Raw genomic sequence first — 14815 nt, forward strand, 5'->3', positions numbered from 1 at the left:
AGGGACAAGGAATGTAGTTCATTAGTAGAGTGCCTGCTGTGTGGAAGAAAACACATTTACTAATGTTAATTCACAGACACAATGCTGGACTTTGAAAAATTGAAGCCACTAACATGGATGGAGTTTTGTTTTTATTTTTTTAGTGTTTGTTTATGTGATACTTTCCTGCTACTTTAATTTTAACCTTTGATCTGAAATAAAGTTTTTCATTTTAAGGAATGACTTACTGAGAAATAAGCCTAGGTATTGAATGTTAGCCTTTTTTTGTCTGAATTTTTTGAGAAAAGGTCTTGCTATGTAATCCAAGCTAGTTTTGAACTTATGAGGCTCCTGCCTCAGCTTCAAAACCGTAGTGATTTTAAGCATGTGTTACCACTGCTGCCTATAAATTGCCTTTACTACAGATGGAAATCCCTTTTTTTCCTTATGTAATGCACCAGCAAGTAGCATGACATCAGACCACTCTGAATATTTGGTATCAACTTAGACTGCACCAAGTACTGCTGCTTCCAAGTTGTACTTTTGAATGCTTTTATATTAAGTGCTTTTGATTGTTTTTGTTTAAGTAGTACCTAGAGTTGAACCCAGGATCTCTCTGCTAGCCACGTGCTTTGTACTAAGCTGTACTCCTAGCCCTGTTGAATGGTACTGAATTCCTTTAACTTGTATTTTATTTTAAGACATTGCATGCCAGTGTGTGAATTAAATTTATTATTTCCCAACTAGACTGTAGAGTAGAAAGAAAACAAATATGTGAAGGAGAAGCTGTCTTTAAAAAGGCATGATGGATAATTCCCTGTTAGGTAAAGATAAATGGAGGAATTTGAAAGAACTGCATGAAATTTTTCAGAAAATACCAGTTATATGATAGTCTTTAAATAAATATGAAACTATAAGTAGTCTTGAATAAAAATATATCTTTTGGTGGGAAAACAGTGAGGCTAAAAGGAAACATAGGAAGCACTGAAAAGGGTTTTGGTGCTAAGGATTTTCTTGTTGATAAAAATGAGGCTTAAGTGAAAGAACTGAGAGAATGTTAGTTTTTAGTTGAATAGAATTTTTCATCATCCAGAAGTCCATTATAGACCAATACCTTAATCTATGTTGCATACACCTTGGTTTTCTTTTCTTTTAGGTTGAAGAGCAGTCAGATTGTAAGATCCTAGATGGACACTTTGTTTCTCCCATGGCCCACTATGTGCCTGGTATCATGCCAGTTGAATCCGTTATTGCAAGGTAAGAGTCTGTTCAGCAAGCGAGGTTAGCGAGTTGAGTCTAGCAAAGTGCAAAGGTGCTTGAGTACACGTCAGTACTGCTTATGCTCACAGTGTGGACGGTGCCCTAAATGTCCACACTGGGAAGTTAATTACCCTCTCATGCTTAGTGCTACTGACATGGAAATGAGGCCACACTCTATGAAGCTAAGGAAGTCAACACTGTTTTCATAAATCCAGACATTCACATGGTCATATAGAAACATTTCCAAAGGATTTTAGTCATGTGCCAACTCTGCTTATCTCTGAGTAAAGAGAGTTTGCCTTTCAGATTTTCACTTTGAGTAGTAGTAAGGTAGCTTAGAGGGTAAAGACACCTGACCAATTCCCAGGACCCAAATGGTAGAAGGAGAGAATTCCCCCAAGTTGTCCTGACTTCCACATGTGTGCCCACACACACACACACATACACAATAAAATTTCATTTTTAAGTGTCTTTCATGATAGTGCTATAGAGATGGCTTAGCAGTTAAGAGCAGTGGCTATTCTTTCAGAGGAACCATGTTCAATTCCCAACACCCACATGGTGGCTCACTACCGTCTGTAACTCTCAGATCCAATGATTTCTTCTGGTCTCTGTAGGCATAGTGTAAGACATCAATTCAGGCCAAACTCTCATACACATAAAATGAATTTAAATATATATATATATATTTTAATTTCTGTAATTCTGGGGCTGGAGAGATGACTCAATGGTTAAGAGCACTGGCTGCTCTTCCACAGGATCCAGGTTTAATTTCCAGTACCAACATGGCTACTGGAAACTATTAGTAACTCCACTAACAAGGGATCTGATTCCCTCTTCTGTTATTCATAGTACTGTATGCATTTGGTGCTCAGACATACATTCATATAAATACTTATACACATAAAATAACAATCTCAAAGTCAGACATGATGGTGCATGCCTTTAATTCCAGCACTCAAGAGGCAGAGCCAGGCAGATCTCTTTGAGTTCTAGGCCAAACTGGTCTGCGTAGTGAGTTCCAGTTCCGACAGTGATACATAGTGCAACCCTGTCTCAAAAAAGAAAAAAAAATTAATTAATTAATTAAATCTCAAAAATATTTTCTGTGATTCTGGCTGTGATTGTAGCTCAATGGTAGAGCACTTGCCTAAATTTTCAATGGGCATATACACTTTCTATAATAGAAAAAAAAGGGTATCTTTAAGTGAAGAAATTAAATAGTACCAATAATTTAGACTATGTAGGCTTATAGTTCCTTAGGGTAGTTTATAATTAGCATATGAGTTGTAAATCTAAGTAGGTATTCTAAAATATCAGTTCATTATTAACACTTGGCTTTCTGGATTGTTTGAGACAGTCTTCCCAAGTGACCCTGACTGGCCTGGAATTCATAATCCTACTGCATCCAGGGTGCTGATTTTAAAGGTTCCCACCACATCCAGGGTGCTGATTTTAAAGGTGGCCACTGTTATTTATTAAGCTGTGCTGTTTATTGTTCGAGAAAAGCCATGAGGTACAACAAAGCCCACCATAAGAGTTTATTAAGGGAAGGGAACAGAAGGGGGTGCTTAGGCCTATGGAAAGATCATGCAGGAAGAGAGGGCAGAGGGATGAGAGGGACCCGCTTTTATAGATTCCTCCCACACTTGCAAATATGGGCTTTTGTAGCTACGCCGCAAATGCATATAGATTATGTCATCAGATCATGCTGCACGCAAGTTATGTGATCACACAGTGCACAGATTATGTAGGATGTAAGGCCCTGGGATGACTAAGCATCTTGCCAGCATATGCATGGTCATTGGGGAGTGCCTAGGAATTCTAACATTCCAGACTCTTTGTTCTTATAAAAAATGGTGGGTGAACAGGAATGGCGTGTCTCCCAAAACTGCTTCCAGCTGACTCGTTGGGCGTCGGTTAACTTTTGGAGTTAAGGAAGGGGGCTTTTGAGGTAGCCAGACATTCTGAGGTAGTGGATTATTCTCTGCTGCTTCGGGAATCATCCATCATCTTCCACTGCTTCAGGCTCTGTGACTGTTTTAGTCTGACAAAGTGCTGACGAGGCAGAAGAGGGAGTTTAGAAAAAATTTTACCTTGAATGGGTTCCTCCAGGGGTCCCAGGGTGAGGGAAGGGGTCCTGGGACCAGGAAAGTTTGAATTATACTTATATGGAGTGGATCTGACTAGGTAGATTCAAGCTTGTTCTGGAGCTCAGGAGAATTTTTAAGCATGAAGAAGTGCTGGGAGCCATTCCCTGTGGTGGGTGGGTCCTGCAGAGGGTGTAAGGAGGCAGGAGAAGGAAATGAGCCAGGCCATGGTGGTCGGGAGAATCTTGCAGCCTGACTGACTAGGAGCCAGAGTGTTTCTTTATTTATACAGAATTTAGTTAGCAGGGATATATTCATGGTGTTCCAAACATAGATCACATCATTTTTGGTTTTGACATGTGTTTCACTTACTTTTGTTCATCTTTTAGACATCATTAATAAATTATGACAGAACAGAGTTATCATTCCAATCATTTCCCCTCAAGTTTTGACATCATTAATAAACAGAGTTATCATTTTTACTCATTAACCCCATGACCCAATTTTTGAGAATCTAGAGGCATATGATAGCCTGTGCTCAGGCTGGTTGTTTGGGTTGCTTCAAGGACACTAAACCAAAACAAAATCTTCAACCACTCTGGGCAGTTTGTCATGTCTCAAGCAGTGTATTATTAACTCTTAGTGGTCAGAGTGCCCAGGAAAAATCCACAAGCTAAAGCTGCTGTAGTTATTATTCAAATTCTGACATAATATAATCAATGTTCACATTTATATTTTCATAGAATTTGTCTATATGTCTAATCTTGGCATTCTGTTGTTCCTTGGTCATATGACATTATAGTGGCTCTGCATGAGCTAACTTCTGAGAGAGGGAGGTCCTAACACCTCATACTTTTATCATCTTTCTACTCCATACTTTACTCATCAGTATGTCTCTATATAGGGCAGAGTTGTATGCCATGTAATTGTCTGAGTGTACAGTGGGAAGAGGCTTGTAATCTGAACTGTGGCCAACTCCTCTAGCCCACCGGATCTTGTTGACCTTTTTTAAATTTACTTTGTTTTGAATATCTTGTTCCAGTGTAAGTGCAGGGAGAGATGTTTCAAGAATGTCTAATAGCCCCATGAAGAGACCTCTGGCTTCTTTATGTGTCACGACCTCCAAGGCATAAGGAAGACCTTCAAGTAGATAAGGATATCTCCCTCAAAGTGTGTGTGGGGGAATAGTATGTTCAGGACTTTCTTGGATAAGCTTAGAAGCAGCATTCCTGGGAGAAGGCATAAATGATTCATAAGGAACTTTCCATCAATCTAATATCCTCAAATTGTACAAATATTAAAAGTGCCCCAAGTATGTAACAGGTGAAGATGAAAACCAAAGGTGACATGGCAGCCATCATGTGGCTCAGCTTTGCTGGATCTTTGTCAAACAGCTGTGCTGGCTTTATGACATGAGTCATTCCATTCAGATATGGCTGTGCCAAAGAAGTAGCCACAAAAGAAAAAAAAAAAGAAGTAGCCACAGGAAATTCAAAATTTTGAGCTGGTAGCCATGATATTATAATGTTTAGTACTCTGCTATCAGAATTTTTTTCATTCAATAATTATATTTATGATATTAATTACACTAATTGTATTGATTTATTACACTCATGATATTATGTCCTAATACTATTGCCCATTTGTGGGGTTTTTCCATCACACAAAACAGAGATTATGTACTTAGTAAATTATTACTCTATATTCCTTTCTTCTCTATCTTGAGATAACATCTAATCTTTCTGTCTCTATGAATTTGTATATTCTGTATATTTCATGTAATACAATTCTATAGTATTTTTCCTTTTTTAAATGTAAAAACATTTTATGGACAACTGCAGGAGAAATAATACACAAACAGCTTGAACATAAAAACAGGTTATAATTTAAAAGTCCAGGGTTATTTTAAACAGTAAAATATTTTCTCTGTAGAAAATAGTATAAATGATAACATTTCCCAATAAGCCCTTTTAAGCCAAATGATCTGCTATCAGAATTTTATTGGTTAGTCTTAGCAAGAGAGAGAGAGAAATCTGGAACATGCTTTTAATATCGCCTGAGATAAGCCTTATCTAAGGCAAACCTCAAGGCTCCTGTTTTCTTTAGTAGTTTAGCATCCAGGAGACATAGGTGATCAATTGCTGAGGGCATTTAACAGTAATAGATTGTTATATTAAAGTCTGTTTTTTGCCGAGTCCAGACCCTTTTGAGTCTGGGGGTGTAAATACCTCTGGACTGTTACTATTCCTTACTGCCTGAGTATACTTGATGGTCCTTGGCCTCCGACTCTATGGTGGTTCTATAACAATTAGCTGAGTAGAAACTGGATGATAATACTAGGGGGATGGTATCTAGCAATAGAAGGGTTCTGGGTGTCCCAGACTTTGGGGTCCACCTGAGAGGCTGGCAAGGGAAAGGAAATGCTAGAGCTGGTAGGTTGAGTGGCTAGGAGGAGGAGAGGTACTGCTGACGAGTCTGGAGTGAGGCAAATGGGGGGAGCAAACGAAATAAAAGCTCCTACCTTAGCTAGAAAATCTCTCCCCATTAGGGGCACAGGGCAGGTTGGCACAACTAAAAATGTGTGGGTGAGAGGGATTCCCCTGAAAATACAATTAAGAGGTAGAGTCTGGTGACATAGGTAAGGCTGTTCCCCTACCCTGACAATAGGGAAATGAGGAGCAGTGGGACCCCAAAACACCCTCAGGATTGAGTAAGTGGCTCCAGTGTCCAAAAGGAAGGAAATGGATCGCCCTGATACTATAATGGCTGTCCTGGGTTCCCTGTGAGAGATGGCACCTTCAATCTTCGCCCATGGCCAAGCCTAAGAGATTGACTGGAGGGTGGGCTTTGTTTGATGTCCCCATGCCACAAGGTGCACGGGGGCAGTCAGCTGACCAGTGTCCCTCTCAGTGGCACTTCAGACCAGGCCCAGATGGTGGCCCGCATGGGACAGGACATGCACGAGCCCAGTGGCCTTCTCTACCACAATTAAAAAAAGGACCTGGAGGGGCTGGAGAGATGGCTCAGCGGTTAAGAGCACTGGCTATTCTTCCAGAGGTCCTGAGTTCAATTCCCAGCAACCACATGGTGGCTCACAACCATCTGTAATGAGATCTGATGCCCTCTTCTGGTGTGCAGACATACATACAGGCAGAACATTGTATATGTAATAAATAAAAATAAAAAAAAATTAAAAAAAAGGACCTGGAGGCCTTCGGGTGCCGGTCGGATAGCATGTGCCAGCATTTGGCAGTTCTGTTTATGGGCTTTCTCATCTCTCTCATGGTGCGCCTTAAATGCTGCCTGTGAGGCCCTCTCTCCAGACACTTAAGTTTAGCCCTGATGTCAGGGGAGCTCTATAAGACAACGTGGGTCGTGAAGAGCTGTCTGCCCTCTGGGCTCTCAGGATGTAGGCTAGTATATTGTAAGAGATCCTTTGTAAGCCTAAGCCATTCTAAGAAATGAGACAGATTTTCTTCCTTATCTTGAATTACTGGGAACCGCCTCGGCCTGGGGTGGATGGGCAGCATTAGTTTGATGAATTTTATCTGCATGTGTCCTAGCCCGCTCCCAACTCCTCTATGCTCCTCAGAGCAGCTAGAGAATGAGTGACAGGAGGATTGAAGGTGGGAGCCAGAGTCAGGTGGTTGGAGCATCCTGAATTTGGAGAGGAGGAGGGGGCTAGAGGAGGAGGCAAAGGGGCAGACTGCTGAGGAGCGGGAGCAGGAGGTCGGATAGGCGGAGGCTCATGTGCAGGGTCCGGAGCGGTAGTCAGAGATTCCTCAGGTTCAGGTTGCATAGCTAGGAGCACATGGGCAGGAGAGAAGGAATCAAGAAGGCAGGGTTTGGAGCTGAGGTTAAAAAAAAAAAGGCTTGGCTATAAGGCAACTCTTTCCATTAGCCTGTTCGCTGGAAGAGTTAGATCATTCCTGTAAAATATCAGGGTCTAAGGAGCCATTAGGTGGCCATTTTGTATTGTTTTCTAAGGGATATTTAGGCCATTTCTCAGAGGAGGAGTGGGACTAGTAGGAGGAAGCCTTATTTCCCATGGCTGTAGCAGAGAGAGAGAGAAAAAAATGTGATCCAAGACTATAATCTCAGGCATCCCCGAGCTCAAGTGAGGATTTGGGATTGGCACAAGTCATTCAATGCTTCGCCAAGCCAGAGAATGAGGGCCAGGGCATACTTAGTATGAGGACCCCCCAGAGGTCTGACAGCATTCAGTGCTTCATCAAGTGGAGAATGAGGGTAAGGCACACACAATCTGAGTAATCCCCTGCCCCAGGGGTCTGACAGCAAGAAGGATATCTCAGACCACAGTCATAGGAAAAGCCGGCAATGGGGGCCGACAGTAGCCGATAAGGGTCGTGGATGAGTGTTCCCCCAATCCTGGGGACACAAGAGGGATGCTGGAAAATCTACGGTCATTCCCATGGGTCCAGGGGACTGTTTACACTGGCTGGAAAGGGAAAACTCACCAATCAAAGCAGCCGGTGTTATGCGACGTGGTCCAGTAGCCAGGCAAATGGAAAAGTGGGCAGTCATAAACCTCGGTACAGGGTTCCGGGCACAGAGAGCCAGGAGGGCCTGCTTTGTCTTGGCACCAATGTTATTTATTAAGTGACGTAATGTTATTCATTAAGTGGCACTGTTGTTTACTATACAAGAAAAGCCACGAGGTACAGCAAAGCCCATTATAAGAGTTTATTAAGGGAAAGGAACAGAAGGATGTGCTTGGCCTATGAACAGATAGTGCAGGAACATAAGGGGCGGAAGGATGAATGGGACCTGCTTTTATAGATTCCTCTGCACATGCGCATATGGGTTTACATACCTATGCCATGCACGCACATAGATTACGTGATCAGATCACGCTGCGTGCAAGTTATGTGAGCATGCAGTGCATGGATTGTGTAGGACGTAAGGCCCTGAGATGACTAGTCATCTTGACAGCGCATGCATGGTCATGAGGGAGTGGCTAGGAAGTCTAACATCCACCATTTCCAGGGTGCTGATTTTAAAGGTGTCCACCACCACTCCTGGCTTTGGATATTTATGCCTTAATTTGCTTGGTTGAAATGTTTATTACTCATAGTGTAGTGGTTCATAGTACCCCATTGTGTGTATGTGCATTGTATGGCTTTGCACATTTGTGTGTCTTTGCACGTAAGGCCAGAGATCAGTGTTGGATGTCTACCTCTGTGGGAACACAGTCCAGGAGTAGAGTCATGTGAGAATTCTGGGTGCTTGTGAGAAAACTCCAAGAAAAGAAGATAAGAGTCTTGTGACTTCATTTTCTTCAAAACACTGATTTGTTCTTGGAATGTTCCATGCTCCTCCCAGATGTAGCAGATATGAGTAAGTTTATTTCAGCTGTTATTATTCATGTTCCTCTATGGAAAAACATGGTTTTGCCACCTGCAGTTTTGCCACCTGCAGTTTTGCCCTTGTGATTGTATACTTTACTCAGGACGCTTTTAACCATCAGATAATAAATTGTCTGATGCTCTGAATGAAGTTGGCTATTGCATGAGATATCAGTCTGTCTCATTTTTAGGCCCCTTTCTCCCAGGTTCACACTGCCAACTAGAGTGGTAAACATACATCTGTTCTCTTTTGTTCTCCACTGTGGGGGACCAGCCCCCACACTTATTTACCCCAGGAACTCTTGAGGAATGAGGGATAATTGACTTAAGTTAGAAACAGAGAGAAAACACAGGATAGACTAGGGTGGGCCTGGATCCTTATCCACTGGCCCCAGAACTTTATTCCAAAGGTCTGTTTGTAACAATGCCAAGGGGTAGAGCAAAAGACCTCCCCCTTAGTTAAAGTCACCTGGTACCCAGTCCCATGGTCCAATCAACCTCTTTTTTTTTTTTTAAATTACAGATGGTTGTGAGCCACCATGTGGTTGCTGGGAATTGAACTCAGGACCTCTGGAAGAACAGTCAGTGCTCTTAACCTCTGAGCCATCTCTCCAGCCCCCCAATTAACCTCTTATGCTGTCCCGCTGGATACAGCCACTAGGATACCTAGTGGGCTACAACAGGTTCCTCTTTATATTTTAAAAGAAAAAACTCTTGATGCAACTGCATCAAACTTAACATAATAATTCTACTATAAACAGAACTATACAAAATTATAAATTTTACTTTCAACCTTCCTACGAACCTCCATTCAAGAACAATTTCTTAATAGAACTATACAAAACATAACATTATTTCACTCAAGTAGCATGAAAATATTTTTTAAATTAAATATACTGAGGAATATTAATTATCCCTTTTCTTTATATTTTAAGTTAAATCTTGAGCCTAGTTAGAAAACCTAAATTTCTCTATAAGCAGTTCCATTTTTACATAAACATTTCATAAGTCATCACCATTGATAGAATCTATATGCATAAGCAAATTCAAACTTGTCCCATTGTAATGAAACCATTACTGTCCATTTCATTTCTTAAGTTCAAAAGTTCAAAAAGAGTTCTGGTACCATTCCTAAAAGTTCCTCTGAGCATTCTTAGTCAGGGCCTGGCTTGTCAGCTGCCCTTAAGTCTGTGTATAGCTGTCAGAGTCGTAATGAGAAACGAGAAGTACCACAACCAAAACTTTTCAGTTCAAGCAAGTCACTTTGAAACTTTAGCTACTACTGCGCTTTGCAGACTATAGCCTTCTGTAACCAGTCCCACTCCCAGACGAGCCTAGAGAGCTTCATCTCATAGCCGTAAGTGCTCAAGGCTCATTCAGTTGTCATGAGCTGAAATTGTGGCCTTTCCAAAGCAACCCCAGCTTTAGGAGGAAAACCCAATCACCTGCATCGTTGATGGTCCAAGTGCTCAGCAAACCAGGTCTGGAATCCTCCATAGCAGTCAGCAGTTTTTGTAGAGTTTTAGTTTGGCTGTTCAGCCTGGAGCACTCAGCAGTTCCCACATGTCTCAGCTGCTTGTCCAGCACTCTCGGCCTCCAGAAGCATTCTGAACTCTGTCATCTCTGCTGTTCACTGCTGCTCTGCTTGTGGTTCATCTTTCCTGAGGTGATGCAAACTGCTGGGCTTTCTCCGCCGTTTGCCTCTCTTGGAGTGTAGTGTCTCAAAGGTCGCAGAACCTTGATGTTCACCTTTCCTGCAGTGTGGCATCTCTGCAGGGTTTTCCAAACTGCTGCTTGCAGTTAGCCTCTCTGGTAGCTTAGCTTGTTCATTTTTCACCATGGCTTTCTTTTGGTAGAAAGCTTGTAGAGCCTCGTGCATCTGCCACCTTCACGGCGTTGATGCCTTGAGGGTTTCAGCTTCTGAGACCCTCTGGCTGTTACTTTCTGAAGCTGGCAGTGTTTGGAGTTGTTTCTTGTTGTTATTGGTGGTTTCTGGAACTGCCAAGTCCGCAGTCCACCATGGACATCCGCATCCCAGGTTGGGAAGACCTACTCTAAATTACTTTTTTCACCATATCCTTAAGCCTAAGGCATATATATTCTAAACTTACATTTCTCTAACTCACTTTATACTAAATCTATGACTTATTTAAACCTACATTCTATGAGTAAATTCTTTTCTGCACTACTTTACACTTCTAAGTTTTTCCTGCACTATGTTGCTACACTCTACCTTCCAGAGAGAGAGAGAGAGAGAGAGAGAGATCTGTAGCTTGAGTTTTCCTGCCTTGCCCACAGTCAGGACAAATCTTTGTCACCCACTAGTCCCACAGCCGCTCAGACCCAACCAAGTAAACACAGAGACTTATATTGCATACAAACTGTATGGCCGTGGCAGGCTTCTTGCTAACTGTTCTTATAGCTTAAATTAATCCATTTCCATAAATCTATACCTTGCCACATGGCTGGTGGCTTACTGGCGTCTTCACATGCTGCTGGTCATGGCTGCGGCTGGCAGTGTCTTTCCGCCTCGGCCTTCCGCTTCCCAGAATTCTCCTCTCTCCTTGTCCCACCTACTTCCTGCCTGGCCACTGGCCAATCAGTGTTTTATTTATTGACCAATCAGAGCAATTTGACATACAAACCATCCCACAGCAGAGATCTATAGAGATAAATCTAACACTGTGGCCTTGCGATATTTCCTCACCACCTAACCTATACACCCGAGAATAAAATACCATTGCCTTCATTTTTCAATTCCTTATTGGCATGTCTACACTTGCAATGCCCCCTTCAATCCTTTCACCAAGCCCTAGGGTTATTTTTTTAATCTTTTTCTTTGCTCCTGTTTGGGCACCATCTGTGGGGGACCAGCCCCCACACTTATTTACCCCAGAACTCTTGAGAAATGAGGATAAAAATAAAATAAAATAAATTTTTTTTAAAAAGTTACTGTTTTGGGCTGTGGTGGCACACACCTTTAATCCCAGTGCTTGGGAAGCAGAGCCAGGCGGATTTCTGTGAGTTCGAGGCCAGCCTGGTCTACAGAGTGAGATCCAAGACAGGCACAAAAACTACACAGAGAAACCCTGTCTCAAAAAACCAAAAAAGGAATTCCCACTGATATACATTGACCATGTGGTTTTCTGTTCTTTACCCATCTGGTTGGGCAGTGTATTAGTAACTTACGTCATTGCATTAAGGTATAACAAAATGCCAATAGAAAGGAAAAGTACTAATAATTCCAACATGAAGAGATCATTGCTGTTTTACATATATCATCATCTTTTTCCCTTGGTATTCACATACAAGGCTGCTTATTTTTTTCCTAACCAATCAGTGAGTTGGTAGTCTGTCATCAGTTATTAGCTGGTTGGCATTCCTTGCTGTGACGCTACCATAATTTTCTGATTCTCCAAGGTACACACTTAAATTACATATTTTGTCCATTTGAGCAACCTAATAGTAAACACCCTTCCATACATTTTACCTGACTATTTTCAGAGAATTTCTGGTTTGTTTGGTTTTTGTTTCTTTGTTTTTTTTTTTGGAGTGGGGGTGTTTGTTTGTTTTTTGTTTTGTTTTGTTTGAGACGGGGTCTCTCTATTATGTAGCCCTGGCTGTCTCAAAAGGAACTCACTATGTAAACCAGAGTGGCCTTGAACTCAGAGAGATCCACCTGCCTCTGGCTCCTGAGTGCTGGGATTAAAGGTGTGCACTACCATGTGGAGCACAAATTTTGGGTTTGTAAGATCGTACAGATTTTAAACTTTGATCACATCGTCATATAAGTAGGCAATGTTATTATTTACAGTCCATAAGAAGAAGCCTATGCCCTCTTGTCTCTTAGTTCATCACCTGTGATTCTGTCTCTTTGACTTTGTGCTTTGATGGTGGCTGATTAAAAAAAAAAATACATGAGGCAGGACTGGAGAGATAGCTCAGTGGTTAAGAATACTGACTGTTCTTCCAGAGGACCTGGGTTTAATTCCCAGGACCCACGGGCAGCTCACAATTGTCTGTAACTCCAGTTCTAGGGACCCAACAGCCATGGCAAAACACCAATGCACATAAAATAAAAATAAGTAAATTAAAATTCTTTTTTTTTAAAAAAAAAAGAGCCCTGACTGCTCTTGCAAAGGACTTGAATTCACTTCCCAGAACCCATATGGTGACTTACAACCATCTCTAACTCCAGTTCCACTGGGGTCTGATGTCTTCTTCTGTACTCCACAAGCACTGTGTGCACGTAGTCCTCAGACTAATCCCATACAAATCTCAAAAGATTTCTTGAAAAAAATACGTGAGACAAATGAAGTGAAGAATCTCTGTTGTTGTTGTTGTTCTCCTCTTCCTCCTCCTCCTCTTCCTCCTCCTCCTTCTCCTCCTCCTCTTCCTCCTCCTCCTTCTCCTCCTCCTCCCTCCTCCTTTTCCCTTTCCTTACTGGTTTAAAATCGAGTTACACTTCATCTGTAATGATACTTCTAAATCAATAGATGTAACATTAAGCATATATACATTTTGTTTTGCTTTGTTTGGTCTGTTGAGACAAGGATCTAAAGTAGTCTGAGCCAACCTCAAATTCCTTTTAGATGGCTCAACAGTTAAGGGTTCTTGCTGTTCTTGCAAAGGACTGGATTTCAGCTCACAGCACCCTTATTGGGGCTCACAGGGGCTTATAGTTCCTGCTGCTGAGCACCTGATGCCTTTCTCTGGTCTCCATGGGATCCAGACACATAATCTTAAAAACTACAATAATCATCTTTGTGTTGGTCAGAGTGTCACACACTTTTAATCCCAGCACTTGAGAGATAGAACAGATGGCTCTGTAAGTCCAGGCCAGCCAGGGCTACATATTAAAACCCTGTCTCAAAAATAAATAAATAAACAGAAAATAATAATAATAACAAAAAAAAAATCCCTCACTATGTAGTTGAGACTGGCTTTGAACTTGTGATCCTCCTGCCTCCTAAGTGATGCATTATAGGTATGTGCTACCATACCTGGTTTTAAAATTATGATAAGCCGGGCGGTGTGGCGCACGCCTTTAATCCCAGCACTCGGGAGGCAGAGCCAGGCGGATCTCTGTGAGTTCGAGGCCAGCCTGGGCTACCAAGTGAGCTCCAGGAAAGGCGCAAAGCTACACAGAGAAACCCTGTCTCGAAAAACCAAAAAAAAAAAAAAAAAATTATGATAGTGCCACAGCAGGGGATACCAGTCAGCTATTAACATGATGACAGACTACCTGGTCACTGATCAGTTAGGCCAAAAAGAAAATAAGCAACCTTGTATGTGTATACCAAGAGAAAAAGGTGATGATTACATGTACTTACAGAAAGTATCAGTAGAGGGAAGGAATAGGAGGCGTCACATCTATTTATCTGTGCCAGGAGTCCTTTATAAAAGCTGTGGGGTGCCTCACCAGAGCCACCTACTGCTACTTCAGCACTCTCTTGCCTCTTAATCTCTTAAATCCGTGCTATCTGTACTCAGGAAATCAGACAATGCAATGACAGATTTAAAGCTTGAATTTTCGAAGAACCATGCAGACTCAGAAAGGAGTTCTAAGGGAGAAGGAAAAGCTCCATTTATTTCATGTGATAGAATATAGGGCTTCCCTGCTAAGCCTTCTTTGCTAGCTTCCAGAACAGGTGGCTCATGCCTTTACTCCCAGTACTCAGGAGGCAGAGGCCAGCCTGACCTATATAATGAGTTCCAGGCTAGTCATGGTTATACAGAGAGACCCTGACTCAAAACAAACAACAAACAAGAAAACATAGCATGCAGATTGTTTGATCCCTTCCTTAAATAATTAATTTGCAGTATTAAAGGTTGAACCTGGGGTCCTTGCACATGCCAGGGAAGCAAATGCCCTACTACCAAGCTATATCCTCAGAGCAATTGATCAGTTTCTTCCCTTTTAGAAAGAATTTTTAAATGTGTCTATGCATTTGTTTGCGTGAGTGTATGCCATGTTTTTATAGGTGCCCATGGAGGCCAGAGGAGGTTTTCAGATCCCCTGGAGCTGGAGTTCCTGGCATTTATTAGCTGTCTACTACCCAATCCAAAGTATATGCTTGCTGGGACTGAAGTGGTCCTCTGGAAAAGCAGGAAGTGCTC

General features: G+C 41.9%; 1 protein-coding gene across 1 annotated transcript in view; it reads left to right on the top strand.

The window, feature by feature from the left end:
- Abhd18 (abhydrolase domain containing 18) overlaps positions 1–14815 on the top strand; it is a 51789-nt gene that overhangs the window by 17043 nt on the left and 19931 nt on the right. Inside the window, exon 4 of the mRNA XM_006987459.4 lies at positions 1136–1236. Within this exon, the coding sequence (XP_006987521.1) occupies positions 1136–1236 (101 nt within the window). The remainder of the gene's footprint in view (positions 1–1135; positions 1237–14815) is intronic.

This window comes from Peromyscus maniculatus, chromosome 6 (assembly GCF_049852395.1).
Source record: "Peromyscus maniculatus bairdii isolate BWxNUB_F1_BW_parent chromosome 6, HU_Pman_BW_mat_3.1, whole genome shotgun sequence".
In the NCBI taxonomy this organism is placed as follows: domain Eukaryota; kingdom Metazoa; phylum Chordata; class Mammalia; order Rodentia; family Cricetidae; genus Peromyscus; species Peromyscus maniculatus.